The 22,899-nt window shown below is 37.5% G+C and overlaps 1 protein-coding gene and 1 pseudogene across 1 annotated transcript; both read left to right on the top strand.

Moving 5' to 3' along the window:
• The first annotated feature begins 3,921 nt into the window (after positions 1 to 3,921).
• LOC137758720 (olfactory receptor-like protein OLF4) lies at positions 3,922 to 4,890 on the top strand. Its single transcript, XM_068534712.1, has one exon. It carries the CDS (start codon positions 3,922 to 3,924, stop codon positions 4,888 to 4,890), a length of 969 nt encoding a protein of 322 aa, XP_068390813.1.
• Positions 4,891 to 15,779: 10,889 nt separating this feature from the next.
• Positions 15,780 to 16,722, top strand: LOC137758718 (olfactory receptor 7A10-like; annotated as a pseudogene).
• The last annotated feature ends 6,177 nt before the right edge of the window (positions 16,723 to 22,899 follow it).

Genomic DNA, 22,899 nt, shown 5'->3' with positions numbered 1-22,899 from the left:
TTTTTCCCAAACTTGATTCAAAATATTTACAATTCCCATTTACATCATGGGGCAACATGGATTTCTTAAGAATAATTTTTTCTCAAATGATATATATCATCCCAAATAATTTTTCTCTTGTGCCACTGAAAGAATTGTCGTAAGTAATAAAACTACCGTGCAAAAGCAAAACTACACTTACTAGCCAAGGCATTTTATATAACCTTATAATAGAGGAAAACTAAGACTACAGTTTTTGATTTTGTATACACCATTCCTTTGTAAATCACTGCCTTAACTGCTCTTCTTGCAAATGGAGACTTTAACCTATAGTTTGTTTTACAGGTGGTTATTCAGTTTTATTCTTCGCTTTAGGATAATGTTCTCTTACTCAGCTGTGTCTGCAGTGACTACCCTAGTCACTGACAAATGATAATCAACTACAGGTTTCCAAGTGGAGTCTACACAGAAACACAGATTTGAATACATACAATTAACATGGCTTTTGAGTTAGGGAAAAACATAAATAAGATGAAAATTTAAACTACACTTTGTATTACTAGGCAAAATATTTCATTTTCATGCTCTATATGTATTCATTGATGTATGGGTTTTGGTGTCCATGTGAAAGGTTCCTATTTTCATTAGGGTGAAGGAATGTTTGTTGGGATTATAGTGATACATTATGTGTAATCACCTATAAAGTGAGTGAAAAACATTTCTTTCAAGTTCACACGCATAAAAGATTCTTGGTGGAGAAGACTAAACCTGTGTATACCTGACTCAAAGACAGGACCACAGCCTTGCTACTCAAATGTGATACACAGACCAAGATCTGCAGCATCAACTACACCTGGGAACTTGTTAGAAATGCAGTCCCTGGACCCAACAGAGACCTGATGAATCAGAATTTGCATTTCAACTACAAACCGTGGTGATTTGTATGCACAGTGAATTTATAGATGTTCTGGTCTAGAATAGTTTCTCACCATCGTAATGATGACTTTTGGAGGAGAGTATTTGTGTTGTGTGCTGTTCTGTGGTTTATAGGAGATTAGTAACATCCCTACAGATATTGCCAAATAACCCTAGGGGCTAAATCATCTCTGGTTGAGAATCACTGCCCCAGAGTTCCAGAACTGAGATATTCTAATCAGACTCCATCCCTCACTTGGTTTATACCTTTAAGCAGAACATTAAATCCTTCTGAGTCCCATTCCTACAATGGAGAAAGGAGTTTATAAAAGTACTACCTCATAGAATGCACTGCTTTTAAAACTAAATTTGACAACTTCTGTAATATGCTAAGCTAGTTTATGGGGCATAACAATATCTAAATATGTCTCTTATAGTTACAAACATTTTATGATGAGAGACAAAAGGACAGCTCTTTACTTCTGATATAAGTAGAACATTCCTAATCGTCCTGGGAAAAATATCATGAATCCAGGGAATATAATGCCCAAGATTTTATATTACAGGAGCAAAGTTACCCCTGTTTTTGAAGAGGGGAATAGTAAGTTTTAGAGACTTCAGAGGTTGTGTCCCCACCACGAATGAAAGCTTTGAAAACCCACGTGACCTACTCAAGACAAATCCTCAATATTACACTTTAGAGAAAATTTGAACTCAGTTGATGAGGCAGTCTGGGAGGCTTAGCACTTTGGAATCAGGAGAGTTAATGGAGAAGAAGTAATAAAAACTGAACTCACCTAACTTATAATATAGTCTCCTAGGAACAAAGAATCAGCAGAAAAAAGTTCCATTCTGCCCAGACCAGTGTCTCCAAGGGAAATCATGCACTTAGTCATTGGAGTAACAAGAGGAAAACATGCCTAATAAGCTGAAATATGAAGCTCTAAATATCACCTCTGCTGCCATCCCTCAGCCTGTGCAACTTTGGTTGGACAAGACATGGTCCTTGCTTTTGCAGTCCTAAATCTGGCTGGGAGATCAATGCTTGATTGTATTTCTTCCTGTTGTCTTATTTGAGGACAAAACTTCTGTCTGCATCATCAGTCATTTAGGGGGGAATTTTGACATCTACAGGGAAAGCTTCCTCTATGAATCTGCATGCAGGTGAGTCTGAGAGCTCCACAGACACCACAGGAGAGAATCAGATAGGATGGAAGCCAAGAACTTGTATCTGAGGTCACCTGAGAGCCAATCTAGCATAGCCCAGATGCCAGAGATCACTGTGGTTGTTTGCTGGCTTTCCTAAATTAATGTATTTATTTATGGTCTAAAAATAAAGTGAACATTGCACTTGGAAATGCAAGTGTCAGTGTTGACAATTAAACGGTATTAATGGAAGCTCAATTAGAAGAAGGAATGGCAGGCATAAAATGCTTCCAGTAAAAGAGGACAGTAAGTCTAAGCATCTTATTTATTAACAGGAGTGAACAAATAGGGAAAAGCCTCAGGAAAATGAAGTCTTCTACTGCTTCCTATAAAACATATGCAACTTTTGTTGTATTTTGTAAATTGATGGTTTTGAATTGTTAGTTTATTCCCTTTGCTTATTTTCCTCTTGGGCTATTCAAACTGTAAGGTGTTTCACATCATAAAGATATCACTGTTTATGTCCTTGGCAAAAAGATATTTTAAAATTATTTTTCCTGTGCATCAAGGAGATGTCACTGGAGTTGGAATGTTGACTAACCAAGGAAGCTTTTCTTCATTGCATTGTCTCAGGGGCCATTTGAGTTTGTTGGATATTTTTCCCCTTAATGTCCATTTCATTCCTCTCCATCCCTCTCTCTCTCTCTCTCTTTCCCTCTCTCTCATGCTTTTTATAGTTCTTTAAATATGGAACAGAAAGTGGCCATACCAAAAAGAAACCCCAAGTTTATTGTTCCATGGGAAGCTTATGAACTGGAATTTCTGGGGACCATTTATACATTCTTGAGGAGAAGGATAATCTGATCTGACCAGCTTGAGTTGCAATCACTTATGGCCTAAGGAGGGTGGATCTGGGTGAGAAATGCATAGTAATAACACAGCTCAGGAGGCCATGGTGTATGTCTGTGCCTGTGCCTTGTGGAGTGAGAGCAGTTCTTAAAGTAGAGGCACCTGGACTCAAATATTAAGATGACTTATAATACAGAGGCCAGAATTCAATCAACAGATGGAACTAAGAAGGTGATCTGATATAATTCACAGGAAGTCTTTGCAGCTCAATTCATGTGCATGGAACAACATGGAAGGAGAGATTCTCTGTGTATTGAAGTTTTAACTGTAGCAGGGAGGCCACTTTTTCCTCAGCATCCTCTGACACCATCTCTAATTACTCCCCCTTTTGCTTATTTCTCTGCCCCACTGGCTTCCTTGTTTGGATCTGAATACATGGAACAAGCATTTTCCTCATGTCCTTTCCTTCTGCGAGGCACACACTTCTCCTATTATCTTACTAGCTCCTTCTTTTTCTTTCTTGAGCTATCTGTTCAATTATCACCTTGTTTGTTGCCTTTACCAGCACTCAGTACAAAATAACACCTCCTACTACTCTCTCCTTTATACCTGGTTTTCTTTTCTTCATAGCATCTATCACCATATGACATATTATATAATATTTTATTTGCATGTCATCTTTCACCATTCTTGTATTGTGGGAGATTGGTTTTTTAGCACTCTCAACTTATTGCCTTTATGTGCTGGGAACATGGTTGGTACTCAATATATAGTTCTCAAATGTATGAAAGAATACATTAAAACTCTAGAATATATGACCTCTTTGGAAATATGCTGAGAATGGGACAAAAATTCCTAGTCAGAGATGAAATGGATTATACCCTCAAAGAGAACTTACCTATAAATAAAATATTAACATTAATTTCTTGAGGGATAAATAGAAATTGCAGTATTTCAGCTATGTGAGTTATGCCAGTTTGTGTGAAAATTAGTCATGTTATTTTCCTTTTTCCTGATAGTCGCCTCTACCCCATGGGACCAGGTAACAATACACAAATTTCAGAATTTCTTCTTCTGGGACTTTCAGAGGAACCAAAACTGCAGCCCCTCATATTTGGGATTTTTCTCTCCATGTATCTGATCATTGTGTTTGGAAACCTGCTCATTATCTTGGCTGTCAGCTCAGACTCCCACCTCCACACCCCCATGTACTTTTTCCTCTCCAATCTGTCCTTTGTAGACATCTGTTTCACCTCTACCACCATCCCAAAGATGTTGTGGAATATTCAGACCCAGAGCAAAGTCATAACCTATGAAGGCTGCATCACCCAGATGTATTTTTACATTTTCTTTGGAGAATTAGATGACTTCCTCCTGACAGTGATGGCCTATGACTGCTTTGTGGCCATCTGCCACCCTTTGCACTACATGGTCATCATGAACCCCCGGTTCTGTGGACTGCTGGTTCTGATATTCTGGGTAATGATTGCTATGTATTCCTTGTTACACAGCTTAATGGTGTTGCAATTGTCCTTCTGTCCAGATGTGCAAATCCCCCACTTTTTCTGTGAACTGAATCAGGTGGTACAACTTTCCAATTCTGACAACTTTTTAAATAACATGGTGATCTATTTTGCAGCTGTCCTGATGGGTGTTGGTCCTTTTGCTTGTATCCTTTACTCTTATTCTAAAATAGTTTTCTGCATACGAGGAATCTCATCAGCTCAGGGGAAGTATAAAGCATTTGCCACCTGTGTGTCTCACCTCTCGGTTGTCTCCTTATTTTATTGTACGGCCTTAGGAGTGTACCTTAGCTCTGCTGCTACCCACAGCTCACTCTCAAGTGCAACAGCCTCGGTGATGTACACTGTGGTCACACCCATGCTGAACCCCTTCATCTACAGTCTGAGAAATAAAGACATAAAGAGGGCTCTGAAGAGATTCTATTTGATGCCAAGTATAAAATGGCCAATTGTACTAGGGGTGAAGAAGTGCCCTTGATTGCATAACTCAAAGCCTTGGAACGAGAAATTGTGATTCTTTGATCATTGTAAAATAAAATTTGCTCCTTCTACTTATTTCCTGGGATTTATTATTTTTTTGATTCAGCTTCTTTATACAATTTTAGTAACTCTATTAAGCTTTATCCTCAGTCTGATATATAGGCAGTTTTTGTTTTTTCTACTTCTAAATTTTCCTACCTTTGGATCAAAAATGTTTGGAAATTCCATTTCTTGGATGGAGATCATAGATTTATTAATAATAGTTACTTCTCAAATGACATGTGTCATCCCAAGTAATTTTCTCCTGTTTCCCTGAAGGAATAGTCATGAGTTGCATTACTCATATAAAAAATACACTTAACAACCAAGACAATTTATATTATTTTTATTACGGTTAGTTTATCCAGAGATATAGAAAAATTACTTTAAAGTTATAGGAGGATTTTTGGCTATACAGAGGGTTGGAGGCCCTAACCCTCTTGTTGTTCAAGGGTCAGCTTGTGTGTGTGTGTATATATATATATATATATTTTTTTTTTTTTTTTCTCAAATGCACTGGCAGAGGAGCAACCCATGAAAACCACAGTCACCTGAAATCAGAGAAAGAAAATAATAGCACAGGGAACTCTTCTCAATACTCTGTAATGATCTATATGGGAAAAGAATCTAAAAAAGAACAGATATATATATATATCCATATATATATGATACATTTTGCTGTACATCAGAAACTAACACAATATTGTAAATCAACTATAATAATTTGTTTTAAGAAAAGAAAATGACAGTTTTCCAGAAACCAATCTTAATGACATGGAAGATTGTGATCAGACAAGTAGAGAATTCGAGATAATGTCAGGAAGTTACTCAACAAGCTGCAAAAAAGATAGGCAATACGTCTTTGACACTGGTCTTAGCAATATTTTTGTATATATCTCCTCAGGCAAGGGAAATAAAAATAAATAAATGGACTACATCAAACTAAAATCTTTGCACAGTGAAGGAAACCACCAACAAAACGAAAAGACAACCTACTCATGGGAAAAGATATTTACAAATTATATATCCAATAATGGGTTGTTATCCAAAAATAGAAATGATTCAATCAATTCAATATTAAAAAACAAACAACCCTAATAAAAATGGGCAGAAGACACTCAATAGACATTTTTCTAAGGAAGACATACAGATGTTCACTGGAAAAGACTGTGTATTCTGCCGTTTTGGGATGTGGTGTCCCATAGATAATTATTAAGTCAAATGGTCTGTTGTTCCATTTAAGACCTCTGTCGCTGTACTGATTTTAAGCCTAGATGATCTGTCCATAAATGTAAGAGGGGTGTTAAAGTCCCCTACAATAATTCAATTATTGTCAATTTCTCCCTTTATGTCTGTTAATATTTGTGTTGTATATTTAGATGCTCCTGTATTTAGTACATATATGTTAAAAAGTGTAATATTCTCCTCTTATATTGATCTCTTTATCATTTGAGAATGCCCTTCTTGGTCTTTTCTTATAGACTTTGTTTAAAGTCTATTTTTTTCTGATATGAGTATTGTTATCCCCACTTTCTTGTTGTTTCCGTTTACATTAAATATCTTTTTTCATCCCCTCACTTTCAGTCTGTGTGTGTCTTTAGCTCTGAAGTCTCTTGAAAGCAGCATATTGAAGGGTCTTTTTTTTTTTAATCCAATCAGTTACCCTATGTCTTTTTATTGGACCATTTAGTCCACTGAAAGTTAAGGTGATTATTGATAAGCATGTACTTATTGCCATTTTGTTACTTGCTTTCTGTTTGTTTTTTATAGTTCTTCTCTTATTCATTTTGTTTCTTCCTTTGTGATTTGATGATTTTTAGCGATACGCTTGTGTTCCTTTCTCCCTAGTTTTTGTGTATCTATTGTAGGTTTTTGATGTATGGTTACCAAGAGGTTTGTATATGTTGACCTATGACTATATCTACTTTTTAAAACAGGTTGTCCTTTAAGTTGAAACACATTCTAATAGGACTACATTTTTACTCCCTTCCTCCACATTTTGTGTTTTTAATGTCATATTTGCCATCTCCCTGTTCATTCCCTTACTTCTTATTGTAGTTATAGTTAATTTTGCAATTATTTTTTGCCTTTTAAATCTTCATACTAGCTGAAGTGGTTGATCCTCATCCTTTTCTATATGTTTGCCTTTACCAGTGAGATTTTCTCGTTCTTACAGATTCTTACCATTTGTTATGACTTTTTCTTTCCTTCTTAAAAAAAACCCTATATCATTTTTTTAGGGTAGGTTTAGTATTGATAAATTATTTAGTCTTTGCTTGTCTGAAAATTTCTTTATCTCTCCTTCAATTCTAAATGATAATCTTGCTCCGTAGAGTGCCCTAGTTTGCAGGTTTTTCCCTCTCAGCACTTTAAATATATCATGCCACTCCATTCTCACCTGCAAAGTTTCTGCAAAAAAAAAAAAAAAAAAAAAATTAGCTGATAGACTTTTGGGACTCCCTTGTACACAACAGTTTTCTTGTGCTGCCTTTAGAAACATATATCTTTAATTTTCCCATTTTAATTGATATATCTTGGTGCAGGTCCAGTTGCTGTCATTTTTTTGGGGAGACCTATTTGCTTCCAGTACCTGAATATCTGCTTCCTTATTCAGGTTTGGGAGGTTTTCAGCCATAATTTCATCAAATACATTTTGACCACCTTCTCTCTCTCTCTTCTTTTTTTGGGACCCCCAAATTATGTGAATATTGGTATTCTTAGTGTAGTCCAATAGATCCCTCAAACTATTCTCATTTTTAATTTGTTTTCACTTTGCTGACTGTATGGGTGATTTCCATTATTTTATATTCCAGATAACTTATGCATTCTTCTGTATCACCTGGTGTGCTATTAAATACTTCTAGTTGTTTCATTTCAGTTATTGTATTCTTTAGTTCTACTATTTTAGTATTTTCTAGTTCTGTGTTAAAATTATCACTATGTTCATTAATTCTTTCCCTAATTAGTTAGCAATCTTATTACTAATGCACTGAATTTTTTATCAGTAAATCGTTTATTTGTTTCGCTAGTTGTTTTTTCACTGCTGTTCTCTTGCTCTTTCAATCTATTTATTTATTTATTTTTTAACATCTTTATTGGAGTATAATTGCTTTACAATGTTGTGTTATTTTCCACTGTATAACAAAGTGAATCAGCTATACATATAAATATATCCCCATATCCCCTCCTTGCATCTCCCTCCCACCCTCCCTATCCCACTCCTCTAGGTGGTCACAAAGCACAGAGCTGATCTCCCTGTGCTATGAGACTGCTTCCCACTAGCTATCTATTTTACATTTTGTAGTGTATATATATCAGTGTCACTCTCTCACTTTGTCCCAGCTTACCCTTCCCCCTCCCTGTGCCCTCAGATCCATTCTCTACGTCTGCATCTTTATTCCTGTCCTGCTCTTAGGTTCTTCACAACCATTTTTTTTTTTTAGATTCCACATATATATGTCAGCATATGGTATTTGTTTTTCTCTTTCTGACTTACTTCACTCTGTATGACAGACTCTAGGTCCATCCACCTCACTGCAAATAACTCAATTTCGTTTCTTTTCATGGCTGAGTAATATTCCATTGTACATATGTGCCACATCTTCTTTTTTTTTTTAACATCTTTATTGGAGTATAATTGCTTAACAATGGTGTGTTAGTTTCTGCTGTATAACAAAGTGAATCAGTTATACATATACATATATCCCCATATCTCTGCCCTCTTGCATCTCCCTCCCTCCCACCTTCCCTATCCCACCCCCTAAGTGGTCACAAAGCACTGAGCTGATCTCCCTGTGCTATGCAGCTGCTTCCCACTAGCTATCTATTTTACATTTGGTAGTGTAAATATGACAAAGCTACTCTCTCACTTTGTCCCAGCTTACTCTTCCCCTTCCCCGTGTCCTCAAGTCCATTCTCTATGTCTTTGTCTTTATTTCTGTCCTGCCCCTAAGTTCATCAGAATGGAGAGATATGTGTTAGCATATGGTATTTGTTTTTCTCTTTCTGACTTACTTCACTCTGTAAGACAGACTCTAGGTCCATCCACCTCACTACAAATAACTCAATTTCCTTTCCTTTTATGGCTGAGTAATATTCCGTTGTATATATGTGCCACATCTTTTTTATCCATTTATCTGTCGATGGACACTTAGGTTGCTTCCATGTCCTGGCTATTGTAGATAGTGCTGCAATGAACATTGTGGTACAAGACTCTTTTAGAATTACGGTTTTCTCAGGATATATGTCCAGTAGTGGGATTGATGGGTCATATGGTAATTCTATTTTTAGTTTTTTAAGGAACCTCCATGCTGTTCTCCATAGTGGCTGTATCAATTTACATTCCCACCAACAGTGCAAGAGGGCTCCCTTTTCTTCACACCCACTCCAGCATTTAGTGTTTGTAGATTTTTTGATGATGGTCATTCTGATCAGTGTGTGGTGATACCTCATTGTAGTTTTGATTTGCATTTCTCTAATTATTAGTGATGTTGAGCAGGCTTTCATGTGTTTATTCGAAATCTGTATATCTTCTCTGGAGAAATGTCTATTTACGTCTCCTGCCCATTTTTGGATTGGGTTGTTTTTTTCATATTGAGCTGCATGACCTGCTTGTATATTTTGGAGATTAATCCTTTGTCATTTGTTTTGTTTGCAAATATTTTTTCCCATTCTGAGTGTTTTCTTTTCATCTTGTTAAGGGTTTCCTTTGTTGTGCAAAAAAGCTTTTAAGTTTCATTAGGTCCCATTTGTTTATTTTTGTTTTTATTTCCATTTCTCTAGGAGGTGGGTCACCATATTAACAGATTGAAGGAGAAAAACAATATGATCATCTCAATAGATGCAGAAAAAGCTTTTGACAAAATTCAACACCTACTGATGATAAAAACTGTCCAGAAAGTAGGCATAGAGGGAACTTACCTCAACATAATAAAGGCCATATATGACAAACCCACAGCGAACATCGTTCTCAACAGTGAAAAACTGAATCCATTTCCTCTAAGATCAGGAACAAGACAAGGTTGCCCACTCTCACCACTATTATTCAACATAGATTTGGAAGTTTTAGCCACAGCAATAAGAGAAGAAAAACAAATAAAAGGAATCCAAATCGGAAAAGAAGAAGTAAAACTCACTGGTTGCAGATGACATGATACTATACATACAGAATCCTAAAGATGCTACCAGAAAACTACTAGAGCTAATCAATGAATTTGGTAAAGTAGCAGGATACAAAATTCATGCACAGAAACCTCTTGCATTCATATACACTAGTGATGAAAAATCTGAAAGTGAAATTAAGGAAACACTCCCATTTACCATTGCAACAAAAAGAATAAAATACCTAGGAATAAACCTACCTAAGGAGACAAAAGACCTGAATGCAGAAAACTATAAGACACTGATGAATGAAATTAAAGATGATACAAACAGATGGAGAGATATACCATGTTCTTGGATTGGAAGAATCAACATTGTGAAAATGACTATACTACCCAAAGCAATCTACAGATTCAAGGCAATCCCTTTCAAACTACCAATGGCATTTTTCACAGAACTAGAACAAAAAATTTCACAATTTGTATGGAGACACAAAAGACCCCAAATAACAAAAGCAATCTTGATCATGAAAACCAGAGCTGGAGGAATCAGGCTCCCTGACTTCAGACTATACTACAAAGCTACAGTAATAAAGACAGTATGGTTCTGGCACAAAAACATAAATATAGATCAATGGAACAGGATAGAAAGCCTGGAGATAAACCCACACACATATGGTCACCTTATCTTTGATAAAGGAGGCAAGAATATACAATGGAGAAAAGACAGCCTCTTCAATAAGTGCTGCTGGGAAAACTGGACAGCTACATGTAAAAGAATGAAATTAGAACACTCCCTAACACCATACACAAGAATAAACTCAAAATGGATTAAAGTCCTAAATGTAAGGCCTGACACTATAAAACTCTTAGAGGAAAACATAAGCAGAACACTCTGACATAAATCACAGCTCTTTCAATTTAGACACATTTCTCTGTCTTTTAATTTTGCTTAACTTTCTCTCTCTGTATGCGACTATGTGCCATGGTTACCTTTCACAGTGTTGAAGTGGTGTCATTCTGTGGGTGCAGCCATATAAAGTTGGTGTGTGCCCAGTGGCTTTGGCGGAAGAACTGGATTTGAAGGTATCACAATTCATGCCTTTCCTTAGGGTGTACTGGTAGTGATCATCTTGATAGGAGGTGAGGCTGGAGGTGGAGGGGTTAGGGCTGGAACCAGATGTGGGATAGGGCTTCACCTTTCCTTAGTGGCCATTACTGGTCTAACAGGGATGGGGCCAGGTCCCAAGTTGCTAGAAAAGAAGTCCTGAGGGTCAGGTCTGAGCTGATTCTGTTCCCCTTCAGTGTGTGGTCCCTCCATCTCAGCACCAGCACCCTCGCCCCAGAGGGGAGCAGTGCTGGAGCAAGAGAGGCTGGTGTGGGGCACTCTGCATGGGCTGGGGCATGGACCCTCTTGGCCTGAGCAGGTCCTGAGATAAAGACTGCCTCTGATGTACTGCCTGTGTAAGCATCACCAATGATTGCCCCTGCCCTGCTCAGAAACCCCTTTCCACATAGTCACATGGGGTTTATTCCTGTGATACAAGGATGGTCCAACATAGGCAAATCAATAAATGCAATACACAACAGTTATTGAATTAAAGGTAAATATATGGTCATCACAATAGATGCAGAAAAAGCATTTGACAAAAATTCAACCTCTTTTTATGACAACTCTACCAAAGTCAGTATAGAATAATGTACCTCAACAGTAAAAAGACAGTATATGACAAGTCCACAACTAACATCATACTGAATGATGAAATGTTGAAATGTTGAAAGCTTTTACTTTATGATCAGAAACAAGACAGGAGTGCCCACTCTCACCACTTCTATTCAATATAGTACTGAAAGTCCTAGACAGCATAATTAGGCAAGAAAATAAAGGCAGCCAAATTGAAAAGAAATAAATAAAATTGTCCTTGATTGCAGATGATATGGTATTATATATAGGAAATAAATTCTTCTTCAAAAATCATTAGAACTAATAAACAAAGAAAGTTGCAGGGAGGAAAATCAATATGTAAAAATCAGTTGTGTTTGTATATACTAAAAATGAACAATATAGAAAAGAAATTAAGAAAACAATCTTAATTACAAGAGCATAAAAATGAAAGAAAATATACTTAGGAATCAATTTAATCAATAAATTCATACATCTGTACACCTAAAAGTTTAAGGCAGTTCATTAAAGATGTTGAAGAAGGCACAAATAAGTGAAAGTCATATGTTCATGGGTCAGAAGAATTAATATTGTTAAAAGTTCATATTACTCAAAGAATGTATAGTTCCAATACAATCCTTATCAAAATTCCAATGGCACTTTTCATTGAAATAGAAAAAAATCAATTCTAAATTTTGTATGGAACACCAATATCCTTGCGTAGCCAAAGAAATCCTGAGCGGTGAGGAAAAGAGATGGAGTCATCACACTTCCTGATTTCAAACCATACTACAAAGCTATAGTAATCAAAACAATATGGTACTTGCATAAAAGCATACACATAAACCAATGGCATGTAATTGAGAACCCAGAAATAAACCCAAACATATACGGTCAACTAATATTTGACAAAGGTGACTTTTCTAAAAATTTGTCCATTTCTTCCAGCTTGTCCATTTTATTAGCTTACAGTTGCTTGTAGTAATCTCTCACGATCCTTTGTATTTCTGCAGTGTCAGTTGTTACTTCTCCTTTTTCATTTCTAATTCTATTAATTTGAGTCTTCTCCCTTTTTTTCTTGATGAGTCTGGCTAATGGTTTATCAATTTTGTTTATCTTCTCAAAGAACCAGCTTTTAGTTTTATTGATCTTTGCTATTGTTTCCTTCATTTCTTTTTCATTTATTTCTGATCTGATCTTTATGATTTCTTTCCGTCTGCTAACTTTGGGGTTTTTTTGTTCTTCTTTCTCTAATTGTTTTAGGTGTAAGGTTAGGTTGTTTATTTGAGATGTTTCTTGTTTCTTGAGGTAGGACTGTATTGCTATAAACTTCCCTCTTAGAACTGCTTTTGCTGCATCCCATCCCAGGTTTTGGGTCATCGTGTTTTCATTGTCACTTGTATCTAGGTATTTTTTTATTTCCTGTTTGATTTCATCAGTGATCTCTTGGTTATTTAGTAGTGTATTGTTTTGCCTCCATGTGTTTGCATTTTTTACAGATTTTTTCCTGTAATTGATATCTAGTCTCATAGCGTTGTGGTCAGAAAAGATACTTGATACAATTTCAATTTTCTTAAATTTACCAAGGCTTGATTTGTGACCCAAGCTATGATCTATCCTGGAGAATGTTCCATGAGCACTTGAGAAGAAAGTGTATTCTGTTGTTTTTGGATGGAATGTCCTATAAATATCAATTGAGTCCATCTTGTTTAATGTGTCATTGAAATTAAAGATGATACGAACAGATGGAGAGATATACCATGTTGTTGGACTGGAAGAATCAACATTATGAAACTGACCATATTACCCAAAGCAATCTACAGATTCAAAGCAATCCCTATCAAACTACCAATGACATTTTTCACAGAACTAGAACAAAAAAATTCACAATTTGTATGGAAACACAAAAGACCCCAAATAGCCAAAGCAATCTTGATAATGAAAAACGGAGCTGGAGGAATCAGGTTCCCTGACTTCAGACTATACCACAAAGCTACAGTAATCAGACAGTATGGTACTGGCACAAAAACAGAAATATAGATCAATGGAACAGGATAGAAAGCCCGGAGATAAACCCATGCACATATGGTCACCTTATCTTTGACAAAGGAGGCAAGAATATACAATGGAGAAAAGACAGCCTCTTCAATAAGTGGTGCTGGGAAAACTGGACAGCTACATGTAAAAGAATGAAATTAGAACTCCCTAACATCATACACAAAAATAAACTCAAAATGGATTAAAGACCTAAATGTAAAGCCAGACACTATAAAACTCTTAGAGGAAAACTTAGGCAGAACACTCTATGACATAAATCACAGCAAGATCCTTTTTGACCCAACTCCTAGAGAAATAGAAATAAAAACAAAAATAAACAAATGGGATCTAATGAAACATAAAAGCTTTTGCACAGCAAAGGAAATCATAAACAAGATGAAAAGACAACCCTCAGAATGGGAGAAAATATTTGCAAATGAAGAAACTGACAAATGATTAATCTCCAAAATATACAAGCAGCTCAATATCAAAAAACAAACAACCCAATCCAAAAATGGGCAGAAGACCTAACTAGACAATTCTCCAAAGAAGATATACAGATTACCAACAAACACATGAAAGGATGCTCAACATCACTAATCATTAGAGAAATGCAAATCAAAACTACAATGAGGTGTCACCTCACACCGGTCAGAATAGCCATCATCAAAAAATCTACAAACAATAAATGCTGGAGAGGGTGTGCAGAAAAGGGAACCCTCTTGCACTGTTGGTGAGAATGTAAATTGATACAGCCACTATGGAGAACAGTATGGAGCTTCCTTAAAAAACTAAAAATAGAACTGTCATATGACCAGCAATCCCACTGCTGGGCATATACCCAGAAAAAATCATCGTTCAAAAAGAGTCATGTACCACAATGTTCATTACAGCACTATTTACAATAGCTAGGACATGGAAGCAAGTGTCCATCGACAGATGACTGGATAAAGAAGATGTGGCACATATATACAATGAAATATTACTCAGCCATGAAAAGGAACGAAATTGAGTTATTTGTAGTGAGGTAGATGGACCTAGAGTCTGTCAAACAGAGTGAGGTAAGTCAGAAAGAGAAAAACAAATACCGTAAGCTAACACATATATATCGAATCTAAAAAAAAAGGTTCTGAAGAACACAGGCAAAGGACAGGAATAAAGATGCAGACCTAGAGGATGGACTTGAGGACATGGGGAGGGGGAAGTGTAAGCTGAGACGAAGTCAGAGAGTGGCATGGACATATATACACTACCAAATGTAAAATAGATAGCTAGTGGGAAGCAGCCACATAGCACAGGGAGATCAGCTGGGTGCTTTGTGACCACCTAGAGGGGTGGGATAGGGAGGGTGGGAGGGAGATGCAAGAGGGAGGGGATATGGGGATATATGTATACATATCGTTAATTCACTTTGTTGTACAGCAGAAACTAACACAACAATGTAAAGCAATTATACTCCAATACAGATGTTAAAAAAAGAAAAAATAAAAGATATGTGCAGAAAAAAAAAATAGAGGACAAAATGTTACCCAACACGTGAAGATAAGGAGGGGATCTATGTGTATTCACAAGATTCTTTGAAATGAAAATTAATAAAATACAAGGAACAGAATGTGAACAATGGACTTCCTGTGTCTTAAAGTCTCAGCAGCAGCAGGGAGGGAACCTCTTTCTTCAGTCCTCTCTGACACCATCTCTCACCACTCCCCCTGTACTCATTGCTCACCACACTGGCTACATTTTGAGCCTTGAACATCTGAAACAACACCTTCCTCGGGGCTTTTGCACTGGATCTTTCCTCTGCAGAGCACATACCCAGATAGCCTCCTGTCTTCCACGCAGTTTGGCATGAGGCCTTTGCTCAAATGTCACCTTGTTTTTAGGTCGTCCTGAACTCCCAGTAAAAATAACACACCCATCCATTTTTTATACTTGCTTTTTTTCCCACATAGTATTGTAATTGTAGCATGTCACTAATGCTCACTCTCCTAACATTTAATCATATTATTTAAAATTTTCATTCCTAGCTACCACCACCACCACTTGGGACCAAGGAATGATATCCAAATTTCAAATTTTCTTCTTCTGGTGTTATCAAATGAACAAGAATTTCAGCCCCTCATATTTGGGCTTTTCCTCTCCATGTACCTGATCACTGTGTTTGAAAACCTGCTCATCATCCTGGCCGTCAGCTCAGACTCCCACCTCCACACACCGATGTACTTCTTCCTGTCCAACCTGTCCTTTGTAGACATCTGTCTCATCGCTACCACTATCCCAAAGATGCTGTGAATATACACACAGAAAGCAATGTTATAACCTATACAGGTTGCATCACCCAGATGTATTTTTCCACACTCTTTAGAGGTTGTGACAACTTTCTTCAGGCTGTGGTGGCTGAAGAACAGTTCTTGGTCATATGTCACCCCCTGCACTACAATGTCATCATGAACCCCTGGCTCTATGGACTGCTGTTGTTGATGTCCTGGATCTAGAGTGTCTTAAATTCCTTGTTACAAAGCTTAATGTTGTTGTGGCTGTCCTTCTATACATACTTGGAAATCCCCCACTTTTTCTGTGATCTCCACCAGATGGTCAAATTTGCTTGTTCTGATACTTTTCTTAATGACATCGTGTTGTATTTTTCTACTGGGCTGCTGGCTGGTGGTCCTCTAGTATCCTTTACTCTTACTCTAAGATTGTTTCTTTCTAGAATCTCATCAGCTCATGCGACGTATAAAGCATTTCCACCTGTGCATCTCACCTCTCAGTTGCCTCCCTGTTTATTGTTCGTTCCTAGGAGTGTACCTTATCTATGCTGCTACCCACAGCTCACACTCAGTAGCAGTAGCCTCAGTGATGTACAGTGTTGTCACACCCATGCTTCATCTACAGTCTGTGGAACAAAGACATAAAAGGGGCTCTGAAGAGATTCTATGGGATGACAGGTATAAAGTGGAAAACTGTTCTGGAGGTGAAGAAGTGCCCTTGATTGTAGGACTCAAAGCCTTGGAACAAGAAATTGTGATTTTTTGATGAGTGTGGAATAGAATTTTCTCCCATTTATTTCCTGGGATTTCTATTTCTTTGAATTCAACTCTTCTATACAATTTTGGTAACTCACTTTATTAAGCTTTCTGCTCTGTCTGATATATAGGAAGTTTTTCTTTTGGTCCATTTTCCTACATTCCATTCCCAAAGTTTTCTCAACCTTGGATCAGAAATATTTGGAAATTTCCATATCTTTCATGGGACAACTTGGATTGCTTAAAAATAATTTATTCTCAAATGACATATATATCATGCCCCATAATTTTTCCTCGTTTTCCTGAAAGAATAATCATGAGTTGTCTTACTCATATGAATAAAATTACTTTTGGCATATAAGTCCATTTATGTAATTTAATTGTGGAGGAATTTCACTTTGGGACTTTTATTCTGTTTTACATCACTACCTTAACTGCTCTTCTTGATAATGTAGACTGTATCATGGACCCCTTTAGCCCCAGCCTATTGATAGTGATGCTATAGGCTAGGAATTCCTGGGGCACTTGCCTGGGTCCATAATGCTTTTGATTCTTGTCTGAGCCAACATTTTGGCTGAACCAGCCCTTGTGCTGTTGTCGCTGTTGTTTTAACTTCAATTTAATTGACATGACATTATATTAGTTTCAGGTGTACAACAGTAGTTATTTGATATTTCTGTATATCACAAACTAATCACCACAATAAATCAAGTTAGCATTCATCACCATACATAGTTACACATTTTTCACATGATAAGTATTTTCAAGATCCCCTCTCCTGGCTACGTTAAAACATAAGATACAGTTTTATTGATGATAACCCCCATGCTGCACATTACATTCCCATGACTTGCTCATTTTATAACTGAAGTTTGTACCTTGTGACACCATTTACCCATGTTTGCCCACTCCCCACCTCCCAGCTTAGGCAACTATTAATCTGTTCTCTATTATTTCCACATGCTTGTGCTTTTGTTTTTTTCTTTTAGATTCCACATAAAAGTGAGATCATATGGTGTTTATCTTTTTCTGTCTGACTTACTTCACTTAGCTAAATGCCCTAAGATCCACTCATGTGTTGCAAATGGCAAGGTATTCATTCTTTCTTATGGCCGAATTTTATATATATATATATACACATAATATATATATACATATATATATTATATATATATTATATATATATACACACACACACATATACATATATAAATATAAAACACCTTTATCCATTCATCTACCTATGGACATTGTTTGTTTTCCAGTTTACCCATTGTAAATAAAGCTGCAGTGATCATGGGGGTACACATATCTTTTCAAAACGAGCGTTTTTTACTTCACTCAGTATGACAATCTCTAGGTTCATCCATGTTGCTACAAATGGTATTATTTCATTCTTTTATATAGTTGAGTAATACAAAGAAAGACAAATAGCATATGATATTGCTTATAGTGAAATCTAAAAAAATGGTACAAATGAACTTCTCTACAAAACGAAATAGAGTCACAGATGGTGAAAACAAAGTTATGGTTACCAGGGGGAAGAGGGGTGAGGGATAAATTGGGAGATTGGGATTGATATATACACACTACTATATGTAAAATGGATAACTAATAAGGACCTACTCTACAGCACAGGGAACTCTACTTGATACTCTGTAATGACCTATATTGGAAAAGAATCTAAAGAGTGGCCGTATGTATATGTATAACTGATTCACTTTACTATACACCTATAACTAACACAATATTGTAAATCAACTCTACTTCGATAAAAATGTTTTAAAAAATTTAAAAAATGAATAAATGAAAAAAATTAGCACTTTTTTTTCCTTTGGAGAAATACCCAGAAATTGGATTGCTGGATCATATACTGGTTTTGTTTTAATGTATTGAAGAACCTCCATATAGTTTTCCATAGTGACTACAGGAATTTACATTCCTTCCAAGAGTGCACAAGTGTTTCCTTTTATACCCATTCTCACCAATACTTGTTAGTGCTTATGTTTTTTGTTTTTTTTAAAATTAATTAATTAATTAATTTATTTTTGGCTGTGTTGGGTCTTCGTTTCTGTGCGAGGGCTTTCTCCAGCTGTGGCGAGTGGGGGACACTCTTCATCGCGGTGCGCGGGCCTCTCACTGTAGTGGCCTCTCCCGTTGTGGAGCACAGGCTCCAGACGCACAGGCTCAGCAGTCGTGGCTCACGGGCTTCGTTGCTCCACGGCATATGGGATCCTCCCAGACCAGGGCTCGAACCCGTGTCCCCTGCATTGGCAGGCAGATTCTTAACCACTGCGCCACCAGGGAAGCCCAGTGCTTATGTTTTTATATTAGCCATTCGAACAGGTGTGAGGTGATATTTCATCATGGTTTTGATTTACATTTACCTGATGGCTAGTGATGTTTAGCATCGTTTCAGGTACCCATTGACCTTCTGTATGTCTTCATTGGAAAAATTCAGATATGCTTCCCATGGTTAATCAGATTGTTTAGGATTTTGCCATTGAGTTGTACGAGTTTTTAAATTTTGTTTATCTTCTCAGAGAACGAGCTTTTAGTTTTATTGATCTTTGTTATTGTTTCATTTCTTTTTCATTTATTTCTGATCTGATCTTTATGATTTCTTTCCTTCTGCTAACTTTGGGGTTTTTTTGTTCTTCTTTCTCTAATTGCTTTAGGTGTAAGGTTAGGTTGTTTATTTGAGATGTTTCTTGTTTCTTAAGGTAGGATTGTATTGCTATAAACTTCCCTCTTAGAACTGCTTTTGCTGCATCCCATAGGTTTTGGGTCATCGTGTTTTCATTGTCATTTGTTTCTAGGTATTTTTTGATTTCTTCTTTGATTTCTTCAGTGATCTCTTGGTTATTAAGTAGTGTATTGTTTAGCCTCTATGTGTTTGTATTTTTTACAGATTTTTTCCTGTAATTGATATCTAGTCTCATAGCATTGTGGTCAGAAAAGATACCTGATAGGATTTTAATTTTCTTAAATTTACCAAGGCTTGATTTGTGACCCAAGCTATGATCTATCCTGGAGAATGTTCCATGAGCACTTGAGAAGAAAGTGTATTCTGTTGTTTTTGGATGGAATGTCCTATAAATATCAATTAAGTCCATCTTGTTTAATGTGTCATTTAAAGCTTGTGTTTCCTTATTTATTTTTCATTTTGGATGATCCGTCCATTTGTGAAAGTGGGGTGTTAAAGTCCCCTACTATGATTGTGTTACTGTCGATTTCCCCTTTTATGGCTGTTAGTATTTGCCTTATGTATTGAGGTGCTCCTATGTTGGGGGCATAAATATTTACAATTGTTATATCTTCTTCTTGGATTGATCCCTTGATCATTATGTAGTGTCCTTCTTTGTCTCTTGTAATAGTCTTTGTTTTAAAGTCTATTTTGTCTGATATGAGAATTGCTACTCCAGCTTTCTTTTGATTTCCCTTTGCATGGAATATCTTTTTCCATCCCTCACTTTCAGTCTGTGTTGTGTCCCTAGGTCTGAAGTGGGTCCCTTGTAGACAGCATATATATGGGTTTTATTTTTGTATCCATTCAGCCAGTCTATGTCTTTTGGTTGGAGCATTTAATCCATTTACATTTAAGGTAATTATCAATATGTATGTTCCTATTACCGTTTTCTTAATTGTTTTGGGTTTGTTATTGTAGGTCTTTTCCTTCTCTTGTGTTTCCTGCCTAGAGAAATTCCTCTAGCATTTGTTGTAAAGCTGGTTTGGTGGTGCTGAATTCTCTTAGCTTTTGATTATCTGTAAAGTTTTTAATTTCTCTGTCAAATCTGAATGAGATCCTTGCTGGATAGAGTAATATTGGTTGTAGGTTTTTCTCTTTCATCACTTTAAATATGTCCTGCCACTCCCTTCTGGCTTGCAGAGTTTCTGCTGAAAGATCAGCTGTTAACCTTATGGCGATTGCCTTGTATGTTATTTGTTGTTTTTCCCTTGCTGCTTTTAATATTTTTTCTTTGTATTTAGTTTTTGATTGTTTGATTAATAGGTGTCTTCGTGTGTTTCTCCTTGGATTTATCCTGTATGGGACTCTCTGTGCTTCCTGGACTTGATTGACTATTTCCTTACCCATCTTAGGGAAATTTTCAACTATAATCTCTTCAAATATTTTCTCAGTCCCTTTCTTTTTCTCTTCTTCTTCTGGGACCCCTATAATTCGAATGTTGGTGCATTTAATATTGTCCCAGTGGTCTCTGAGACTGTCCGCAATTCTTTTCATTCTTTTTCCTTTATTCTGCTCTGCAGTAGTTATTTCCACTATTTTATCTTCCAGGTCACTTATCCGTTCTTCTGCCTCAGTTATTCTGCTATTGATTCCTTCTAGAGCATTTTTAATTTCATTTATTGTGTTGTTCATGATTGTTTGCTCTTTAGTTCTTCTAGGTCCTTGTTAAAAGTCTCTTGTATTTTCTCCATTCTATTTCCAAGATTTTGGATCATGTTTACTATCATTATTCTGAATTCTTTTTCAGGTAGACTGCCTATTTCCCCTTCATTTGGTAGGCCTGGTGGGTTTTTACCTTGCTCCTTCATCTGCTGTGTGTTTCTTTGTCTTCTCATTTTGCTTAACTTACTGTGTTTAGGGTCTCCTTTTTGCAGGCTGCAGGTTCGTAGTTCCCGTTGTTTTTGGTGTCTGCCCACAGTGGCTAAGGTTGGTTCAATGGGTTGTGTAGGCTTCCTGGTGGAGGGGACTAGTGCCTGTGTTATGGTGGATGAGGCTGGATCTTGTCTTTCTGGTGGGCAGGTCCATGTCTGGTGGTGTGTGTTGGGGTGTCTGTGACCTTATTATGATTTTAGGCAGCCTCTCTGCTAATGGGTGGGGTTGTGTTCCTGTCTTGCTAGTTGTTTGGCATAGGGTGTCCAGCACTGTAGCCTGCTGGTCCTTGAGTGGAGCTGGGTCTTGGTATTGAGATGGAGATCTCTGGGAGATTTTCGCTGTTTGATATTACGTGGAGCTGGGAGGTGTCTGGTGGACCAATGTCCTGAACTAGATGCTCCCACCTCAGAGGCACAGCCCTGACGCCTGGCTGGAGCACCAAGAGCCTGTCATCCACACGGCTCAGAATAAAAGAGAGAAAAAAAAAAGAAAGAAAAAGATAAAATAAAATAATTAAAATTAAAAACAAAAAATAATTATTAAAAAATAATTTAAAGTAGTTTTTAAAAAAGAAAGAACAACCAAACCAAAAAATAAATCCACCAATGATAACAAGCGCTGAAAACTATACTAAACAAAACAAAACTGAACAAAAAAAAACCGGACTGACAGAACCCTAGGACAAATGGTAAAAGCAAAGCTATACAGACAAAATCACACACAGAAGCATACACATACACACTCACAAAAAGAGAAAAAGGAAAAAAAAAAAACATATATCGTTGCTCCCAAAGTCCACCTCCTCAATTTCCGGTGATTCGTTGTCTGTTCAGGTATTCCACAGATGCAGGGTACATCAAGTTGACTGTGGAGATTTAATCAGCTGCTCCTGAGGCTGCTGGGAGAGGTTTCCCTTTCTCTTCTTTGTTCTCACAGCTCCCGGGATTCAGCTTCGGATTTGGCCCCGCCTCTGCGTGTAGGTCGCCTGAAGGCATCTGTTCTTTGCTCAGACAGGACGGGGTTAAAGGATCAGCTGATTTGGGGGCTCTGGCTCCCTCAGGCTGGGGGGAGGGAGGGGTACGGAGTGCAGGGTGAGCCTGTGGCGGCAGAGGCTGGCGTGACATTGCACCAGCCTGAGGCACGCTGTGTATTCTCCCGGAGAAGTTGTCCCTGGATCACGGGACCCTGGCAGTGGCAGGCTGCACAGGCTCCCGGGAGGGGAGGTGTGGATAGTGACCTGTGCTTGCACACAGGCTTCTTGGTAGCGGCAGCAGCAGCCTTAGCGTCTCATGCCCATCTCTGGGGTCCGCGCTGATAGACGCAGCTCGCGCCCGTCTCTGGAGCTCCTTTAAGCAGTGCTCTTAATCTCCTCTCCTCGCGCACCAGGAAACAAAGAGGCAAGAAAAAGTCTCCTGCTTCTTCAGCAGCTCCAGACTTTTTCCCAGACTCCCTCCTGGCTAGCTGTGGCGCACTAGCCCCCTTTAGGCTGTGTTCACACAGCCAACCCCAGTCCTCTCCCTGC

The sequence above is a fragment of the Eschrichtius robustus genome, chromosome 2 (assembly GCF_028021215.1).
Source record: "Eschrichtius robustus isolate mEscRob2 chromosome 2, mEscRob2.pri, whole genome shotgun sequence".
Classification (NCBI taxonomy): domain Eukaryota; kingdom Metazoa; phylum Chordata; class Mammalia; order Artiodactyla; family Eschrichtiidae; genus Eschrichtius; species Eschrichtius robustus.
Note: the sequence above shows the minus strand (reverse complement) of the source record. Positions and strands in the feature narration are given on the sequence as shown.

Bases quoted from the DNA above. Each gene is read 5' to 3' on its own strand.
- LOC137758720 (XM_068534712.1), top strand. From the start codon at position 3,922: ATGGGACCAGGTAACAATACACAAATTTCAGAATTTCTTCTTCTGGGA.